Raw genomic sequence first — 22,516 nt, 5'->3', positions numbered from 1 at the left:
AACAAACACAAAACACAGACCCTAAATACCGTCCAAACAAACCCCAAATACCCTCAATAGACCCGCGTAACAGAAGGGGTGGCAGTCTCTTTTGTCCATTAAACAACAGTCACCAATTCATCAGTTGATGAAGATCCTAATTATACATAGGTAATATTCAGGTCTTCACACATTCATATTAAATATTGACTAATGCAGACTTATGAGTCCAACAGTAAGGAGATCTCTTTTTAACATTCCATGCAGATGTAGGCCTTGAAACTGAAGAAAGAAGAGATCAGCAATAACTTACTTTATCTAACTCAAGTTGTCACCGTCGAATTCATATTTATTTTGTGTTATGTGATTGCCACATAGTGTCAGTAAAATGAATTAGCTTCTTAATTTTAATACCCAACTTATCTTTTATCCAATTGCAGTGTTTAGACATTTTACGCTCATTCAAACCAAATGCTGAAAATATGGTAATTCTGTTATATAATCATCAGCATTCACGTTGATGTAATTATAGCTACAGAAATGTGGTTTCCTGCCTTCTCGAGCCAGCAACTCCCAGTGTTAAGCGCAACCACTTCTTTGTTTAGTTGAAATGGGTCGTATTATAACAATGACCTTTGATTTCAGAAACACCATTCAGAGGTCATTGCCAGCATTATTGGGTATATTCTGGCATCAGAAATGAAAAGCAATCATTCACTGGAACTGAAAACTTTCAGACGCGTGCTGTTTGACGTTTAAAATTGCATGTAAAAACGTGCAATTAGCCCCATTTCGGAAACATATTCAATTTGGGTACGGGATAAGGAATCTTCTGATTTATTTTCACGTAAACAAGTCTTTGAGATTGTAAATTTCACCCAGGGACCTGACACCCAATAAAGCCTAACCTTTCCATGGCAGCATCTTTACCAGGGAGCCTGGTTGTACATCCGTGACGAGAGCCATCGATCGCCTCACAAAGTCTAGCTCGCACTTCCCAAACTCATTGTCCGCGGGGGCCACTGTAGAGACGCCAATGCGCTTGTATCTGGACAATAGTGCACCCAAGTAAGTTGGTCTGTTCGGGGCTGTTCTGTGTAATGAGACCACCACGCATGATCAAGGACAACTTTGCTCCAGGAAACTCTAGACGTCATTAGTCAGTGTCACGGCTATATGATTTATCCAACAAGCCAGAGATCGGTGTGGATCGTTGGCAGTTTATGATTTCTCTTCTTCTTGGGGCTTTTAGTATAAGCAGTAGTTGTGTAGTGACAAAAAAGATGTCTTTGTGGATGATGAGATGTGGACTTAACAAGACAGATGAGCTGCGAAGAATGTGTGATTGATTAGGTGTTGTTGTACAACTTGGAGAAGTAAAAGAGGCAGGCAAAATGTGATCTTTACTTTGCCCAAGGATACCTAAACAGATATGACTACATCCGTCGTTGTCGTCCTGAGTTTGCTGCTCTTCAACATAGGAGAGTACCAAACCCTGGACGAAAAGAGGTAATATAACACGTGTCTGATTTTATATGTCTTAATTTTCAGGTACAATATAATATTGCTGCGAAACATGATTTAATCGTGCATTCGTGTACAATTATTATTGATATAGCCATTGTATGTGTTCAAGATTTGCTTTCATTTTCAGCTGCATGTGTTTCTACTCAAACAAAATGTTATTTACTTCTGATGGAAGGAATACTATGTGCCATACGAACTGATTTAAAACAGTCACAGCGTTGTAGCTTCCTATATTACATACTTAAGTTGTAGTCGGAATCGTACAATTAACTCTGCATTTATTAGAGATTTCTTATGATTATGGAGACGCTTTGTGGCTGTTTTGATTTTATTGGTATGATCATGGAGTTAAACACACTAAATTATATCTAGATACTATCCCAATACATTCTGTAATTGTATGTCACGGCTGCATTTACTTTACTTTGACGACGGTAAAAAACCGTGTTTTTATTACTCTTGCTGAGGTTCCTACACGCATGTTGCTGTTCCTCAGAGAAGTCTATATCTGCTTAGAAACTCCTTTTCGGTGTTCTAGTAAAAGCATGTTTTTAATCAAAATATAGCGCTAAATAGATATTTGAAAGAAAAATGAGTATACATATAATGTGTTTCAAAAGGAGATTTAACCTTCAGGATGTCTCTAAAGGATTAACAGAATGGTGTTCGCCTGTAACCTGATTTGCACCTCGGGACTGCCTGCAGTCGTCTTTGTACATTTGTATGTTAAGTACATGTGTAAAGATATCGGTCTGTTCAAACGTGAATAGATGAGGTTGTTATCAATGTGACATAATTTGTTAGAAGTCTGCTGTAGAGTCTGCAATTGTTCATGTTCTTTCAGATACGCTGACCAAATATTCAGTGCATGTGAAGGTATAGCAGTGTCTGAAATCTATTTTTTTCTTTTCCGCATAATATATTATTACAGACACAACGCCACAATCAATGTTTCATTACATATTTGAATGTGTTTCGCCAGAGATAAAAGTTTCTCATTTCAACTCCCCGAACAATTGCTGTACCCACTGATAAAAATAGTGTATTCAACCGTTTTATCATTTGTAACTGTGTTTTAGGATAGGCTCTATAATGTCCAACTTTATCTTCATATAACGCGTTCCTTTCATGTATCACGGTAGTCCATGCTTAATATGCTGTCAATTTTGATAAGCGTCACTTTTCTCGACGTGAGTAGTAAACACATCCTTTATGGGTGTTCTTCAATCAAGAAATATGCCCGCAGCTTGGCAGTTACTGACTCGACCTAGCAACACGAACAATTGATGCCCGGTCACAGGGCGAACAAAATGACCCGTCCTTTAACACAGTTTTATAGCCTGATTAATGCTGTCTCGAAGAATGCCGCTGATTTGAGTAACCGTAGAGGTAAAACATTGTACCCAAAAAGCACCGGCAAGCACTGCAGCAGATCCGCAAAATCATGATTCACAAAGTGTGTGCTTGACTGAATGATTTAATGGTAAAGTTATTATTTCTAAATCTGCACTTTCGCAATAACTACCACGTATTTGTTCGTACACGTAGCCCTTGGAGAGTTTGAATCGATCAATAAGATCATTTTAAAATCATTACAATTATGAGGAGGCTGCACACACTAACATGTTTTCATGACGTTATCTGTACTGGTCGCGTTCGACGTTTGGGATTGCCTGTATTGATTTGGTGAACACTAATATGAACAAGTTTCCAGATGTATGTGATTACTTTTCCTGTCTATTTTCAATCAGCACCACGAGTACTAGACAAAGAGGCGTACTGCTATACAGTCACTCATCGATTGCATTCACTTCCATAAGTAGTACTAAATATAGCCACGCTACTACTACTACTACTACTACTACTACTACTACCACCACCACTACTATGTGTTATTGACGCCACGTTCGACAATATTCCACAACAGCAATGTTCAACCAGAGATCATTATTATACTTTGCACTGTCTTCAACCACCATTCCCGAAACATTCAAAATAAACTTAAATTTACCATATTTTTAAATGTAGCATTTTTGTCATTTTAAGTTTGGCTAAATGTAGCCAAAATCACCAGCTGCTGAAGGGTTGATATACATCCACCTTGGGTCCATGCAGGTAGCCAAAGTACTGTAAATCCCCATAGTCCCTAGTATGGTGATCAGCCTTCAGTTGCTGGTGATCTATAGCCCGTTTTTATATTTTATTGTGGTCTATAGTGATATCTTTTTTATGACAGCGTACTAGTTTTAAATTAAGAGCTGTGATAGTCTAGTAGTTTCACTCTCCTTCGATGACAGATTTTTATGTTCTAAATTTATTGATTTTAATGTTGATATAAATTGTTCTCGTCACGATATGGCTGAAATATTGCCGATGTGACGTTAAATATTAACTCACCCACTCACTCACTCACTTCAACAATCATGGTATAATGGGCAGCAATAACACCTTTCACGAACCTTGACATTAACCCACAATTAATGGTATAGCAAGATACGCTCATTTGTTTCTTGTTTGATCGGCATTCCTGAAGTTGGTGAGTCAAAGACGAAGTACACGACTTTATGTAGTAACAACTTATTTATTGCACAGAGTGATGTTTTGATCCTTACGCTTGAAGCTTTTAAAGGAATCAATACCAAAACGTCGCTCAATGCAGTAGAAAAGTTGTCATCCTTAAAGTCGTATCAATACTTTGTTACCCATCAGTTTCGATTGTGTGGACACACGGTGTCATAAAAGTCAGTCTTTCCTTTATGTTTATTCTTACATTTGTATGGATACATTCTTCCAATATGGACACCACAATGCAGTAAAAGAGTTGTTATCCTTAGAGTCGTATCAATACTTCGATATCCATCTGTTTCGATTGTGTAGACACCCGGTGTCATAATAGTCAGTCTTTCCTTTATGTTTATTCTTACATTTGTATGTATGATACATTCTTCCAATATGGACACCACAATGCAGTAAAAGAGTTGTTATCCTTAGAGTCGTATCAATACTTCGATACCCATCTGTTTCGATTGTGTAGACACCCGGTGTCATAATAGTCAGTCTTTCCTTTATGTTTATTCTTACATTTGTATGGATACATTCTTCCAATATGGACACCACAATGCAGTAAAAGAGTTGTTATCCTTAGAGTCGTATCAATACTTCGATACCCATCTGTTTCGATTGCGTGGATACTCGGTGTCATAATAGTCTTTTATGTTTATTCTTACATTTGTTATGGATACATTCTTCCAATATGAATACCACAAAGACTCTGAAATATGAGTGAACCATCACTAGCTTCCACGACTACTAGTTTGAATCACTAAGGAATTCAGCTGAATTCAATTTTTATAACTGAATAAAGCAATAGTAATAACTTTACAGTATGATTACTGAATCATTAATATAAAAAAATTCTGGCGGTAAATTTACGCGATCAGCGACATCGATCAACGCAAAAGGACATACTAAGTCCCGTCCACTCTGGTATCAGCCAATGGACATGAACTAGTTTTACTTCAGTTTATGCTAAAATAAACGCAAAACAGCTTGGTTAGCCAGTCAAGTATGATCACTTGCAATTTAGGAGTACTCACAATGATCTGATTACAGATAGATATAAAACGAGGAATGTGGCTTTTGGATACCTTTTTAAACAGATTCCAAACGACCAAATACTCATGAAAATGATCACTGAAATTTAGCGATGACATCGGATGTTCAGTGTGTAATGTGAACCATATCACACAGAGCTTTCCGAGCCAATTAACTATGTCAGTCTAGGAATGTAATATTGGTTTGAAACCGATAATTTATCAAGTATTTAATTGGTCATTCATATTCCTTCTTCGTCGTGCAATGACATTTACCTCTTACATTTAATTCAAATCATCGCTACTAAATCATGTTATTCTATTGTTTCGACTTATACTTGTTTTGCTATACATTTTGTTCAAAATGCGTATAACGAACTACAAAAAAAACGAAATAAAATTAGTGGCCGGTTTGAATTCGTATGAATCATGATATACTGTTTGTTTATTGCAACAAATATGTACCACTACCACGAACAAATGTCTTTGTACTTCAACCACCGCTTGTTATAGATACACTTTTCACATATTTCACATAAACCTCAACCGTATCGTGTTGTCCCAGGAGACCCCGTCGACCTCATTCATCTGAAGTCCCTCTACCAGAGCAAACGAAAACTAGAATTATTGACCTCTTTGATTTCGTCATAACCTGATTATACTGTATGTTTATTGCGACAAATATGTACCACTACCACGAACAGCAAACGCCTTTTATCCTACAACCACCGCTTGTTATAGATACAATTTTCAGTTATTTTTAAACCTCAACCGTATCATGTTCTCCCAGGAGACCCGTAGTCCTCGTTAAACTGAAGAACGTCTACCAGAGCAAACGGAAACAGTCTCCATCAACAGGAAACTTGCAGTTTGTTCTCAGTGCATAAACGACCATGTATGTACCGAAACACCACTCCCGTGATGTAATAAGCGAGGTAATGATAACACTGAGCTAATTTCGGTTGTGCACATACGTCATTTATAACAATGATATAAAAGTGGGAATATCAGGGGAGTTTGTTTGGTGTTGAGAAGAGAAAACAGCAGTTCTATTTGATCTTGCTCGATCTAATTGGTCCTCATAAAGACACTGTACCAATGAGAATTTGATAATGTAGATTTATGACTTTGATTATTTCTCTGACGGCTTCTGTTGGGCTTGTTAGATAGGGGTGTATGATTCAGCTAATTAACTTGTAGCAAAGGACCTATTCCTGTAGCCCGTCAGTTATGATAAACGAGACTGCACAAGCAGATTTTAGACAAACGTGAATGTTTAATGCAAAATGACAGTATCGGGGCTGTTATGCGTGGATTCTGATTAAGAACATCAAATATAATGTTTCTCTTTAGAAATTACAGTATCAAAATATGCAGACATACATTGTGAGATGGAAACTGAATTTGGTGATATTCAAAGATCATAAGATGCTGATGAAGTAAATGTAACTTTCATTCGATGGTGAACAAAGCTGTTGAATGAGTTTGGCTTTAAGTCAATATTTCTGCCATTTCACGAGAGTGTGCATTAGCATTGGGCTAACATATTGTGATAATAATAATAAGTCATCTTCTATAGCGCACAGTTTCCAAACATCAAGTGATTGCTCGCGGCGCTTAATCAGAATCTGATTCTTATTACCCCGGATAACCAAAGCTGCCTGTTAGGCGCTAGAAGGTTATAGTCACATGACTTTATCCCACCGGGTACCCATTTTCTGCTGGGTGAACAGAGGCAATTTGAACAAACTCACTTGTCTAAGGTGAGACCACATGCATCACATGTGCTTCGTTGTGGGACAGGACTGAAGTCCTAGAAACTCCCAGGAGTCAGGCTGCCTTGTACCCAAGAAGGAAAGCTAATCCTTGTCCACTGCATGACAATTGTAACCACTACCCCACCATCGGGTGTCAAGATCCAATACAGAATTATTACCATGTTTTTTTATTCCTCTCATCTTATGACCAGTGATCATATTATTCCAACCTGTTACATAGTTAATGTCCATGTCAGGTCATTTTACATATCTCTTAAGTTGTTATATCGATGTCCTTGCTTAACCTACGAGATGTAGAATCAGTCCTTAAATGGATGCGCCCAGAGTCTGGTATCCAGTTTAAATATGGCAGTAATGGCAGCCATTCTGATTAGATTAGATTGGATTACATCGGATTAGATTCCAGGGCCCCCGTTGCACATTATTTTGGAATTAATCTGTTTGAAGTGAAGTGGTCTGCCCCATGGTTTTATCTTTATTCGTTACACTTTCAAGTCAAATGAAGACTTCACGAGGAATCTTGGTCTTGTCTAATAGCTTTGATAATGCCGTTCGGGATCTATTTCCGGACATCATATTAAATAATGTGGGGAGCTGTGTTTGTAGTATAAAGCATCATCAAACTGGTCAAGGCGCATGATCGCTAATGATTGCACACATGCTTTTACGCAAACTGGTTATTCGCTTATGTGGGGTTAGGTGACGTTGTTTTAATACAGGCGTTATATGATGTGGAGATAGGAAAAGACAATTGGATGCACTACAAACAGCCTTAGTCCCACACCGCAGCTTATCTAAAAGACTGGTGAATGATATATTACATTACTGCAAATTGCAAATCGTCATTTTGTAATATTCGAGTGGTAGTTTTAAATACATGGGTCTTACATAATTCTATCAAGAAAGTCTGCATCCGCGGTGTAGTGGATAGAGCGTCTGTCCGGAGAGCGGAAGGTCCGTGGTAAGTTCGCCTTATACGGAAAGACGTAAAACGATGCTTGCTATTACCATGTATGGCGCTGGGCATAAATGGAGTACATGAAGACGTGGTTTTGTGTCAGTGTAAGATAAGCACACGCACACACACACACACACACACACACACACACACACTCTCTCTCCCTCTCTCTCGTCAAATGTATTTATCTTGCCTCAAACATAAATGTTGTTTTCTGATTTGCTGAGCGCTCTTCTATTATTTGCAATGTACCCCGCTTACAAGCGAGTAACATTTTATATGTACCCCGCTGGGAATGCCGAACTTATTCGTAGTAGTAATTATTTATCTAGAACAACATTGAATCACGTATGATGTACGGAAATTACCGATGTTTCGATGGAAGGGAGATAACTCTAAATTTGTTTTTCTTGTTGTCTGGTACTCCATACTATGATCCGATACCCGTGCTTCAAACAGTTCAAAATTACCATTGAGGTGTTCGGTAAGATAAATAAGTTGTTCACTGGTAGCTCGGGGCCCATGGGTAGATGTACATGTACCCTCGATGTTTCTTTATGTTTCTTCGGGCTCAGGAAACATAAAGAAACATCGAGGATACATCAGCCCATGTCCCCCTCGAGACCAGTGAACAAGTTATAATGTTTTCGAAAGACAAAAGGTGTCAAACCATGTTATGTTGTGAACATAGAAATTAAAATTAACTTAACGAGGTCTCTACTCAGCAATACATGCTTATAATAGAGATCGGGATAGGATAACAGGTTAAACTAATGACAAAATCACTTTCCACGACCATAAGAGACCATTTTCGGTTTCGACATTATCATCAGTATGTCTTTGTGAAACAATATCAAGTAGTAATTTCACCATGTATTCTCAGCGGCATACATCACACACACAAGTCAAGTTTTCACATAAATACGGGATTTCAAAATGTCCTCTACATATATATCATCAAATATTTCGAAAGTTTAGCGCGGTTTGCAGACAATCCACTTTAATAAGGTATGAGACATTTGCAGAGTTTTCACAAACACTGTGTTGAGTCATCATCAGAACTGCAGAAAGATTTCGTTGTTATTAACACGATTACGGGTTATTTGTACATAAGCTTTACCTTTTTCTAATGAATGATAGTAATATAATCTCGATGTATGACGTAATGACCAGTGCCCGTATTTTCGAAACCGTCGTAGCCCTTAGAATTCTTAACGTAGCCAATGTGTTAAGAATGGGCTACGAACGTTTCGAAAATAAGGGCCCTGTGTTATTATTTTGTTGAGAGAAATGTATAAACTGAATTACACATTCCTTGAACTATAAATGAGCAGTGTAACTCGTGTTCCTGGTAGTGGATGCATGTATAGACATGAGTATATAAATATAAAGCAGGAAGGACCATTAGGACAAACTGATAGTATTTCATTTTGATATACCTTGGAGGATGTGGCAAGAACTCTGTGACAGTAAGCACAGTCTCCATCTTTGTCAAACTCTGTATTGCTGACCAGTATAGACTATAATAGGATCACAATGTCCTCCAACACTGCGTAAAATTTTATCACAATACAACTGACCTGAAACATTTTAAATATTTTTTTTGTATTTGGGACAATGAAGACCCCTATGAATTATTGACTAGTACTATAGCTTTCAATATACACATCGGATAAAAAATACGTATCATGGCTTGGCATAGATACCTAATGACGTAGTAGAAACGATATGCCACAGCTGGTTCTTTACACATATTACAGGCATGGCAGGTCGAAGCGGTTGTACTTCATCAGGGTGCCCTTATCACGAAAAGGACATTGAGATAGCTGAGATCATTCGACGCGATATGATGAATTTACCAAGGCTGCCGCAAAGGTTCTGTTAAATATGTCCCAACTATTTCTTCTCCGTTGGTGGGGTAGCACGGTGATTAAAGTGACCGTTCGTCACGACTTATGGCCCATGTTCACTTCCACTACTATGTGTAATGTTCAGTTCTCTTGTGCTCAGTCATGAGATTGTTTGCCTGTTGGCAAAAGCGGCGTAAAAGGTAATTCTATTCAATTTTAGCTATTCAATGAGATGCTGAACACGTCCCGATCTGCAACGTGGACATAACAAATATTACAAAATGGTACTCGGAGTATGCGTACTAAGATTATCACAAAAACCTTGTTCGTGAGTAAGTTGACTCTGAGGGTGTGGGTTCGAATCCCGGATGGGACTCAATCCAACAAAAGTAATAGAATCTGAACTTGACAGAGAAAGTGGAATCCCAAATGTAACATATGTTACGTAAGTTGTTTGAAAATCGCCTTGAGCAGTGTTTCAGTTATTTGAACAGAAGAAAGCCAGAGAAAGCGTCAGGCAGGCTTGCATAGTGATGCTTTAGTTAGATTTCAATTGACGATCTTTTCGTTTCTATTAATGTTTATTCTTCATAAATTTTTATTAAAATAATGAGTATTTCTAGTTGTTATTCAGGACATTGACGTATGACGTATTTACAGAATTTAAAAACTTGACTCTTGATAAATAGTACATATTCACATTTTAACCAAGGAACTGTATTCTGTATACATCTGCAAAGGACCTCGATTACGATTATTTTCGATATGTATATTTCAACCTATTTACATGATACATTAACGTCGATCATAGGATCAGCTTATTCAAATAATATGCGACAAAAGGGGTCAGGCGACCCTCAAGCTTTTAACGCCTGCATATTGAAATTCGCCTGCATATTGAAATTCCTATTTATGTTATACAGTATTCTGAGGCTTTGTTTTTTTCTTGTGTATGTTGGATAATATCCTGATCTGCCTTTGATCCAACTTAAAATGATTAAAAACGTCTTCATCAGCATCGGTGATATACGGAAATCATTTTTGTGCCAGTATGGCAATCCTGATGACTTGACCGACCGTACACGTGGGAGATGGGCCCTGAAGATCAGGAAGATGAAGAAGTGGTACAGAGTGTGTTGGTATTTGGTTTGGTTAATCAACTGATAGGATCACGGGTGCCGATCATGTCTAGTTCTGGACGTGCTCTTTGAAACCTGCAGCTTCCCCAGAAACATCCTACCTTCATAAAGTAACCAAACAGTGTAGACCTACAGCTTAGATCGATATCAGTAGGATTCGGGGCGAAGAGGGGTTGAAGCTTGCCACTTTGTTATCCGTTTATCAAGTTGGCCAACGATACACTCGGACAATTGATTGATTGACTTTTAAAATAATAGCAATGTCAAAAGCCTCGAAAACATTTCGAAAAATATTAAAAGCCCCGAAAATGTAAGTTGGCATCTCTAAATCCCAGTCTATGATAAATTTGCAGGTGGTTGTTTTGGTGTAAACTGTATCCAATCAAATGGCAATGGCTGGAAGGTTTGGGGAAGAATGCCAAATTAGGGAATCAGACAGAAAAGATGGTTAATGCCGTAAACATAATGTTTAATGCATGTTTTAGCATTTGGAGAACCTTTTTCTTCCGTCTGGCATCGAGATAACGAATACACAGTGGTGTCAGGTATCTATTGTTTTAATGCCAAAGCAAATAGAAAATGTCTTTGGAAATGATAAATCGGTATCATATGCAGCATCACACGGAGCAGTCCCTTGGGCGTGATAGAAACCATGAAATGGAAAAGGTCAGTGTATGCTATTTTATTATCCATCCAGATACACTGCTGTACATGCGTGAGATGTTCAAGGATACCTTATCACCAATCCTATTATACAAAGTTGCCTTGTTGGTAGGTTTATTGTTTGTTGTTTAACAACGCACACACCAATATTCCAGCCATGTGGCGTCGGTCTAGGTCTGTAAACAATCGAGTCTGGACAAGACAATCCCGTGATCATGAGCATCGATCTAAGCAATTGGGATACGATGACGTGTCAACCAACTCAGCGAGTCTGACCACCCGATCCCGTTAGTCGACTCTAACGACGGATCTTCATGGGTTGCCTTGTTGCTAGGATGCTGAAAATGTTTAAGTGAATACGTAAATTGATGTCTAGGCCTTAGTCATCAACATAATGAGTATAGACATAGACATTGGCGAATACATGCATATACCAGAGCCAACATCAGTAGTCTTCGAAGTGAAAGGATGACAGGAGTCAAGTCGGTCCACATCTCAAACCTATGTTGTTACTGATCCAAGTACGAACCATACATGTCAGACATTGTATCCATTCGATCCACATTTATGTCAGATACTTTAGGGAACATGACTCACTGTTGTTTATATGCTATTCACTCCACTTATTTGCAAGTACTTTATCACTTGGCAGACAGGTTATGAGAAGCTTAAGTAAGCTGTCTCAAGTGACTGAAATATCCATTCTCGATGAACAGACAAGCATTTTTACGGCATTACCAGCCACATAAACATCTCTAGACGGCCATAATGGCCAGACGAAGACATTGTTAAGAACAATTATAATGCTATATAAGTTTGGCCGATCAGTTCATATCTTAAGATAAATGCGATATTTCCATAGCCTATATTAATCTACTTCTGCAGAATGTATCACCACAACTTGCAACAGACCTCAACATGTTTCCAACACATGACCTTTCCCATTTCTGATTTGATCTGGAAAGACGTCGACTGGATCTGATTTATTGCGTTCGTGTATACGTGTATAACATATTGCCTGGGTGATCGTTGGCCAATAACGTACTATATAGATAAATTGGGTAGATGTATGTAATGGATTTGGAGATAACATTTCTGGCATTTCGGAGAGACGCTGAGGCACAGTGCAGAACTCGATGAAGTCAGATGGACAGCGATGTCGGGAAAACCAATCAGAATGATGAGGGCAGCTGGAGCCACAGAATTACCCCTTGACAAAAAATAAATAGAAAGTCTTGAGAAAGTTTTCTCGTACTACCTTTATCATCTTGTAATAAATCAACATTAAAGGCAAGTTAATGAGAACACGAAACTAATTAAGTGATTTAAAAAGACTAACTAATGTAATGTTCTTCCTAGTTATCTTTTCAAATTGAAAAGAAATCACCCTTATACACTTAGCTCGTTAACTCAAAGTCGTTCAGGACCATGTAACTAAATTTTAAATAACCCATTATCAACGATCCTCTTCACGAAAGCGTTAACTAGGTAAGCATTATTGGCAAACACCTGGTGTCGTCACCAATGGCACAGGTGTCCTGCCGTTTACGGAAAATGAATCAGTTTGTGCGGGTAATCGAGACTGGTAATACTCTAGTTTTCGTTTATAAACATTAAATTTGACTCTCTGGGACTAAACATTTTCAGAAACACAATGCATGCAGCACATGTGTAATTAATACCAATACTACCAAAGACGTGGACATAAATCTACATAACATAGTACGAATGTATTGTCAAGAGATATATATCAGTTTATAAAGGGTTAATAAGGCATTTTGACTGGAAGGAATATTTGGAATCTATCTTTTTAATATATATTTTGCTTAAACACCTGAACAAATCACTTTTTATATCTATGTCTATCTATCTATCTGTATACATACATACAGATGTATGACAAAGCATACAGACAATTAGTGCGCTGACAAATCGAATATATACAACTACATATACATGTATAGTAGTGCATGTTGTCATATTGACAGGAGACTAACATGTGTGGATGAAACACGTGTTGAAATTTGTACTATTGCACGGAAGGCCACTGGCAATCTTTACAGCCACTGTGCTAACAGCAATTTCATACGTGGGTACCAGCAGTTGTATTGTTCATACATGAATGTCGCACGTACTCGTGTTCGATGCAATTGTATTAACAGAAAACTACGCTAAACGTTCTTGCTGCAGAGATTGTACTAAACTGACGTACAAAAGAAACTTTACACCCGTAATTTCGAAAATATTTTGAAAACCGATAAGGTAAACTTGAAATCTGTGGTCAGTATGATATACCAAACACATAACATGTGAATCATTAGCCCAAATACACCAACTTCAGTGTATTTTTGCTTTTGATGGATGTTTCAAGTTTACTTTATGGGTTTTTTCAAAATATTTTCGAAATTACGGGTGTAAAGTTTCTTTGGTCAGTTTACCTGTCATCTGTGAAAGTGTGACATTGCTTATGATTAAAATACCCTCTCCCTGCTGTAAATGAGCACATTTTAAGATAGTCGACTCATCAGTATAGGTGTTGCCTCACTTGAATGAAACTGGGCAATGTCCACAGTCATGTGCCTCTTTGTACGGACAACAACGACACACCAGATGGCATATGATGTGTATTTGGGCTTTTGATTGTTACGTTGTGTATTAAGACAAATAGTGCCTTCTTAGGCGACCAATAAATGGGTAGCTGATAGGATTGAATTAAATAGAAATGCAAAATCTCTTAGTGGCCAACAGGCATCTCCAGCTCTAATTGGGCTGTAAACTCTCAAAGGAACCGAAAATGCAATTTGTATGCACATTGATCCGTTGACCGGGGGCATGTACGTCCCTTTGTGGTGTACGGCCTTGAGTTTTATATCTGGCCTATTAGTATTTATCACTATTATTGTGATCAGAACACATGACCATTCTGAAGGATTTCGCGTATGGTTCTGAAGCGGTCACTTTTAATGATTATCTTGGGAATGAAAACCTGATGGCAGCGATACCAATTTACTGTATGTGATTGGATGTATTTCTATGATACCAGAGGAATATGTTCTTATAATGTAATTGCTTATATATGCTATTCTAAGGGCTACATGTACCTCGCGCATATAGATAAATAGTTGTAAGAATTTGAGTGTTGTATATGGATAAGTTTACAATATAACGCCAGACACTCCTCCTCCCTGAAGTTTGTAGCTCTAAATAGTTTTCAGCTCCTGGACCATGTTTTCAGCCGCTGAATAGTTATACAGGGGACATACAAGTATGTACATATAGGTGAAGAGGTTTGAAAACTGAACCTCATTATCAGTTTGGAAAGAAATATCACAAAAACAAATGATATTGAAGCGCATACATGTATACATGTAATCACTGGTACTTAAAATTGATATTTACAAAATCTAGAACAGAGTCGACTTGTCTGTCAATTTATGTTGTCTTAACTACTTTTATAGTTAACTCATCAATACATTAACAACGGAAAATCTCTCGTCAGTAAACTAAAACAAAAATACATGTTGAACTTTTCCTGCCATCTCCCATCTTTAACAAAAAAAACCCAATGCTATTAGTTTCTCGAGGATTCTTGCACACCGCACTGATATAATATCGCCCTTCGGCAGGTATACTGTTGCAAGCCCTTTTAATACTCAGGAGGAGGTCTGCCTCCGCCATCGCCCACAAACTTACTGATAATGCCATTGCAGCCAGACGTGGGCCTCTGACCAAGTCAACAAGTCGTAAAGGATGCAACAAGTCAATGTTCTGTGTCGGTGTAGTATTACCGGGAGGCATGCAGGAGAAGGAATCAATATATAGTTGTATACGAGCATTTACGTTCAATACTAATGATATTTGCCTTAGCCGATCTGTGATGAATTTCCTCCTCACATGAAGACGATCAGTCATTTATTTCGGACGAGTGGGATGCTGGGTGTTGATGAGAAGATGAAGAAAGTCTCACTAGGAAAGAAATGAACTGAACAGTGATACTTTAGTTTTTCTTAAGTGAAAACATGAAATCGTGATCGTGTTTCTTTAGAATACGTTATGAATTATTGAAACATCATCTTGCTCTTTATCACCGGCTGTTTGAATGTACAGATTCACTGATTGAAACGTTGGGAAACAATATCGTTAAATGTTAAAAATGCAAACGTGGCTTGGGAAAATATTGAAAGGAGAAATTAAATTGGAGATTTGTGACTGCAATTTGATAACGTTTTCCATACTGGAAGGGAAATTAGCTGTCAGTATCGGCGATGAGAAGACGCAAGGCATGTCTCTAAAATGTGCAACAAAAAATTTTGATTCTCAGTAAATGTAGTTGTTTGTTTCTTTCGGTTCTTATCGATTGCAAAATTGGATGTAATTACGGAGATTTTATCACAGGGAAGCAAATACTTCGAGGAAATGAAATCGAATGAACTTGTAGGCTTCAAAGCGACACAATAAGTAAAGGAAGACAACTCGTATTTCTGGAGAATCTAGTGGTTTCAGAGCATTCAGGACATTACTTGGTTTCGTAAGTTACCAAATGTTACCTTTGTTGGTGAAACGCTGCCCCTCCCAACCAATCATCTAAATGAATGAAAGAACGTCAGGTCGATAGAACACATAACATCTGCCACCATATTAGACCAAAAATGAGCCATTCCAGTCCACATAATCAATTTGCCTCACCATAACATCAAATGGGACAATGTACAAATCTCATCAAACAACTTCCACGAGTCCACCAGACAGTTCAAATCCGCCGACACAGCCCTCGGTGAACAGAGACCAAATATACCTAATCCCATTGCCTACAATGCATTGATAAAACAGAGCACTCCACCAATCATCTCTAATTAACCTTATCGACACTGTATATTTTCCAGCGCATCAAGTACAATTGCCTTACTCCAGTTGTCACGGCAATGGTTCCTAATAGCTACGGCTGTTACAACATGTAGCTTTCATGCATGTTCACAAGTTTCCTTCTCTTCTTGCCCTGGAGAAAGGAAAATAGAAAAATATGAAAGGTATTCAAAGTAGCTTTACTGCAGCTGAAAATACACGAAGGGGTTTAGTTCCTATGCCAGCCATCATTTTCAACAAATAAAATGGTTTCGTAAATCCCTATGAAATGTATAAGAATCTATATCAAAGCTTTGCATGTCAGTATAATAAAGATGTCATCCATAAAATGTCTCGCTATTTATTGTTACTAAAATGAGTTAATCCCATCTATATGCTCAGCATATAACTTTTGATTCCACTGTCCGTTAAGTGTGGAGACTTGATACAGGGGCAAAGCCCAAAGAGATGTCGTTTATCAGTTTTAAGAGGGGTGTGCTGACACACTAAGGATCGTTGTCTTGGTGATTTTCAGAATTCTTTATTGAACAGTGGAAGCATTTGGAAGGGTATGGACATACACTTGGTTACATAGACGTATTAATTACGAAAACAATTAGAAATCCCTGTGTTGTCCAGTTAATCACACTGTTCCTAGTCTATCTAGGACGACATATATCTTGGTTCAGAACACCAGGGCGTCCAGAAATAATTTCTGCGAACTTCAAGAAAACGGTGAACAATTGCAATTTTGCTTTCCATATGAAACTGAAATGATACTGGTAGAATATACACTTAAATACAAAACATTTCACAAAAAAATAGGATGTGGACAAAAATAGAAAGTTGGTGCTTCTACTAGAACAAAGTATTTAGGATCCACGACATTTACACTGTGTATCAAGAAACGACATGATTTAAAGTTGGTCATAACACTTAGGTTTGCCGATAACATCGATTACACCTTTCAACGCCAAAGGTTAATATATATGACGATAGGATTACGACCTAATAGGTACAGTTTGGATGATTGGCGCAGATCCACCGGAACAAATGGTTTCTCTGGGTCGCTCATGGAGAAAGCCGCTAGCCTGAACATCCCATCTCTACCGGACAATCAATAGTTGGCAGGACATGCAGTAATTTATCAAAGCTTCGACGCCGGCGGTGAACATCATCTCAGCGTTTGTGATACTTAAAGTAAAGCACCGGAGTTACGACTGTGCGTGATGGGTATTCAATCAAAGGTGCCGTTAATTGAAGAGTTGTAGGGTTTAACGGGAGACTGTGAAAAAAGATTTGTAACGTCGGACAATTTCTTGGCTGTGCCATTTGTAAGCTTGGTGTAACGACTGTTGTATTACAATGATTACATGTTACGTGAGGAGACTTTGGACACAAACTGTTACAGCACCGTCGGTAAATGAATGAGGTCCCCAGAAGGTGACACCGGGGAATGGGTTTGGTACCCCGTACTTGATCATTTACTGTATGAAAGAGATACATGTATATTGAAACGTATTTAAGTCAATATGTCCTCCCTGGTTCAATATTTATGGAGGTGTAAACACATTTCTGAATTTTGTGAAATTGTCTGATGGAAATGATTCAGATATTGCTCGCTTTATGTGTGCAACGGTTAACTCTTTCAAGTGTTGTATGGCATACATATTCAATGTATGTAACATCACAGGAGTATCACCGGGCTTGATGTGATTGTGGTGAGTCAGTCGGATTGGATTACAGAAAACCTCGTTAATACGGCTATATTGTCCTGACCATTCGCGTTACCAAATTATGGGTGCAAAGACATTGGATTAATGCGCTTTCCAAAATAACGGGGTCGCCAGAATAACGGCGTCCTTTCTAAGGAAGCTTCACAGTGTACCATTTGACTACCATCAGAGTATTAGATGCTCTCCATTTTGGAGACATTATGGCCATTGTAGATATCAATACGCTGGTCATCTTGGTCAGTAAGCACATGTTATCAAATCGTTTTATACGAGCTGCTTCAGATCTTAACTACAGAGCAAAGGAAAGCATACACGCATGTGCTGATGGCGGCCTAAAACGGAACCAATCAAGAAATGGTTATTCGATGGTGATGTATTAGATACGGACATCAAACTTACGTTCCGGATCTTAAGTTTGTAGTGTTTCGATGACTGTTTCAGCCTCTTAACGTTTTGATAACATTTGCAATGCTGTGGTCGAATCCAGTGTTCAAATGTAGGCTTCTATTTGCCAGACTGTTTCTTTAAATATTGCATTCCTTCTACAACTTGTCCAGTTTTAACATTAGTTGATATTACCTCTCCAAGAAGCATGCAAATATCAGCCTACCCTATTCAATCACAAACAAACGTCTTTCAACCTCTAAGCTCGTTATGTTTTGCTCCTAGCAAGTGACTTTGTGCAACATGTAACGTAAACATGTAATTCAAGTCAGTTGGAAATCTTGCGATTAGAATGTCAATATTGCAAACCCACAACCAGCTGCCAAACAAAAACTGGGTTCGCCAGAGGCTGAAACAGATGTTTAATGACTTTGTCAAAGGAGGTCAAGATGACCTTGAGACAGCATGCTTTTACATAACAGCGCCGCTAATCTTATCTTCAAAGTGATTGCTAGGTGGTATTTAATGTCATCCATCTTCTGATTTGACTCTGCCTTTGCCTTCGCGGTCGTATTGTTTAGACTTTTGGGTCGACCGCAGATACTGTGTTTTGAAAGATGAAGACCAGAAGAGGATTTGGGTACATACAAGGGCTATGGGTTCTAAGCCTCCCACAGACGGATCTAATAGTGAATTCTTTTCTTGTGGACATGACATGATGCCATAGAGATATAGCCACTAAAACTAAAGTCAGCAGAAGCGACGAAACCCTTTCCGCTTTCATAAGAAATCTCTTATTTCCATTGTACAATTGTGACTATATCATGAGAATATATTTGTTTCAGCAGTATTACAGCTGTACGATGTTGTTTGTAAACAATTCGAATCTGGACTAGACAATCCAGTGATTATCACAGAGCATGTGTTTATGAATCACTTTGAAATAGTGATGATACCAGGTGTTCGCAAAACGGTGAGCGTATCCTGCCCCAGTGGCACCCGGCATAAACATTTGCAAAGTTTAGTCAGTTGTTCACCTGAATTAATTCGGGAACGTATGATCCAAGTCAAAATAGTGAACTGCATCGGACATCATTTTGTCATGGATGCATCAAATTTCGAAATGTTCTCCACTGTGTCACTGTGAAAGCCTCTGGCTCTATTGGTGAGATATATTCTCTGCGAATCGGAAAATTCATGAACCCTCGTAATTGATTCAAGAATGTAGGTTCTTTATTTTTGTCGCTTCAATATTGTGCTCACCTTTTTGTTTCTTATTGTTCATCGGTATATATATAACTTTGAGAATGTTCATATGATATATCAGAATACATTTACGAAACAGTTCCAATTCAATCGATATGGAACAGATAGCCAATTTTTCAGGTATAGACAGTTATTGACTTTCTAATAAGAAACGTTGCTGCAGTATTAACCCGATTAGAAATGGTTTCTACTCTTAAGATTAGGGTCGTCGATGCAAAAAGCGAGATGTACTTCAATCATCTGCTTAAATGGTTACAACGAGAAAGAGTTTCAGCTTAAAACATGTAGGGAAGACTTGATATATGTAACATATTCAACCAACATCAGCATTTCACATGCCTGAGAAAACTCTATATTGATATTACAGTTTATTCCATGCGTGATGGCTGGGTGAGATAAGGTCATGAGATGGCATATAATAGATTACCATAATTATACAGACTGGTGCTCTATTTATCGGATCCAAGACTCGGTTATTGACCTGTCATTGTACGAAATGTCACGTTAATCTTACTCAGAGTCTTACGATGAGCCAGTTTAACCTTGCTTGGACAGTTCTAATTAGGGTACGTCTCGGCATTTGGAAGATATGTTCATATTGGTTTCGTCCCCAAGGACGGTTCCGTTAATGGGACTGTTTTCTCGCTCCAAGAAGGTCGTAAACCATCTCAGCTTGGTGTACGTATACATGGCCTTGGAGGCTGACATTAAAACATGTTTATAGCCTAAACTCTATCAAAACAAAAAAGGGTTATTGAAATGTTTTGATAAAGCTATGGCTCGTTTGAAAGAAATGTTGTTTAACTTCTTCACAGGAACAATGTTCTCGGTCATTTTCATTTGGTGGCTGTTCTTCACAAATGTATTAAACATTGCCCCTATTTGTTCTGAAGTTCTGAAGACGTATATGCACTGATTTCCATCCATAAGTTTGATTGTATTTTCTGAACAGATAATAGAAAGTAAAAGATAAGGTTACCTTGAAGTCACTTCAAATACCCAAACGTACAAATACCATATTGCATAAGATCCATTGGTCAATAGCTACATGTGTTTCAGACGCCATTGGCAATACATTACGAAGGTGAAAATGAAGATGGAATTGAAATGTGATTTATACTTCTGCAACAGAATAAAACCCACAAAAAGTTTTAAACTTTATGAAAAAAGATATAGTGAAATTAATTTTTCACCTGAAGCTACGGCTTTGATAATCTGAAATAGAAACAAACTTCAAAGTAATTATTATAAATGACGTGAATAGTATATGGTTAAGAGGAGTGGCAGGAGAGTGAAATGAAATCGCCATTCCATCACAGCCAATGCTGCACCATAGAGGTGAATAGGTACACGTACGATCAAAGAAACTAAAATGAGATGTTTCGGGTCCAAATAAACCTTTATTCAAGATTGATGAATACATAACCATGTGCAAATAGTAACGATAATCTCAAGGTTCCTGGTTTTCAATAATTTTATTTTGCTTCTAATTTGATAAAAGTCTAACAGTTCGAATTGAAAATAGATTGCAGTTATATTTTCACATCAGGACAAATTATACAATAATATCACATTATTACGTTTTCATTTGTTGAAAATGACGGATGGTATCAGATTTAAAACTCCTTTATGTATTTTGAGCTGCTAAGAAGCTATTATAAATACATTTCTTATTTTTATATTTTCCTTACTCTCATGCAAGGAGTAATGGAAACTTGTTTACATAAGTTAACGCATGTAACAAACTAAGAAAAGGTATTTTTGGTAAGATAACAACGAAGCGCATTCGTACTGATTGTATCCTTCAGTTACCTTTTTTACTGCATTTGAATTAGATTTTAAAAAGTAATGGTCGTGCAAACAGTAAATGCAGGGAATAGATACTTGTATTTCGTTGAATATCGGACCGCCTCCGTGGTGTAGTGGTTGGAGCGTCCGCCCGGAGAGCGGAAGGTCGCGGGTTCGATCCCAGACCGCGTCATACCAAAATACGTTAAAATATTGTATAATGTGTCTGAGTGGGTTATTCCTGCTTCACTGCGGCATGGTATCTCAGTGGGCTAGCACTATAAAACCAGCTTCAGTCTGGGCTAGTACAAGCAGCCGCACATACACATATACATACACACGCACGCACGTCGTCATATGAGCGAAATATTCTCAGGCACGACGTTAAACCCCATTTCACCTCACCTCACCTCGTTGAATATCCGTGGTATATAAAGTAGAAACATGTGATTCATTCCAATCTGGAATGATTATTCTTTGATTAAAATATCCACCGGTTTTGATGATTGGTGACTCTTGTTTCGTTCAGTTTTGGCGTTTAAGTTTCAGGCTATTAACTGACAACTGGATCAAAACCTGATCAACCGTCACAAGCCTTACACGTTAAAACAGAGAGAGAGAGAGGGACTGATCTCTGGCTCTGCTAAAATATGTCTTTTGGTTTTATCATGGTGCATTATTCTGACTTGCTCCGTTAATACTTCTTGGAATTAACAAAATATATGAATTTACTTTGTAAATATTTTAAGCATGGAGAACATGCCTTAATATGAAATGTATGAACTTTCCTGTTAAAAGCACTCTACTTTCATTGCGGGACCCTAGTATAATGTTTCTAAATTGAAAGGTCTTTGAGTTGAAAAAGCGATGTCATCTTCGTCAATTCATTATAAATGAGGGACCCCATACTCGTATATTGTATTTAATTGTATTTAAGTATAGCATCTATAAAGAACGTTTAATTTACAAGTCACCTTTTAAGTACCTACACAAGTAATTAATCATCAATGAAG

General features: G+C 37.9%; 1 protein-coding gene across 1 annotated transcript in view; it reads left to right on the top strand.

Annotated features, from left to right (window-relative positions):
• Positions 1-981: 981 nt before the first annotated feature.
• The window catches only part of LOC124283785 (glycine receptor subunit alpha-2-like), a 36,691-nt gene continuing 15,156 nt past the window's right edge, over positions 982-22,516 (top strand). The window contains exon 1 of the mRNA XM_046719808.1: positions 982-1,488. Within this exon, the coding sequence (XP_046575764.1) occupies positions 1,412-1,488 (77 nt within the window). The 5' untranslated portion in view covers positions 982-1,411. The remainder of the gene's footprint in view (positions 1,489-22,516) is intronic.

The sequence above is a fragment of the Haliotis rubra genome, unplaced genomic scaffold (assembly GCF_003918875.1).
Source record: "Haliotis rubra isolate DU_JTF1 unplaced genomic scaffold, ASM391887v1 Scf321, whole genome shotgun sequence".
In the NCBI taxonomy this organism is placed as follows: Eukaryota; Metazoa; Mollusca; class Gastropoda; order Lepetellida; family Haliotidae; genus Haliotis; species Haliotis rubra.
The sequence above is the reverse complement of the archived record's forward strand: the minus strand, read 5'-3'. Positions and strand labels throughout refer to the sequence as shown.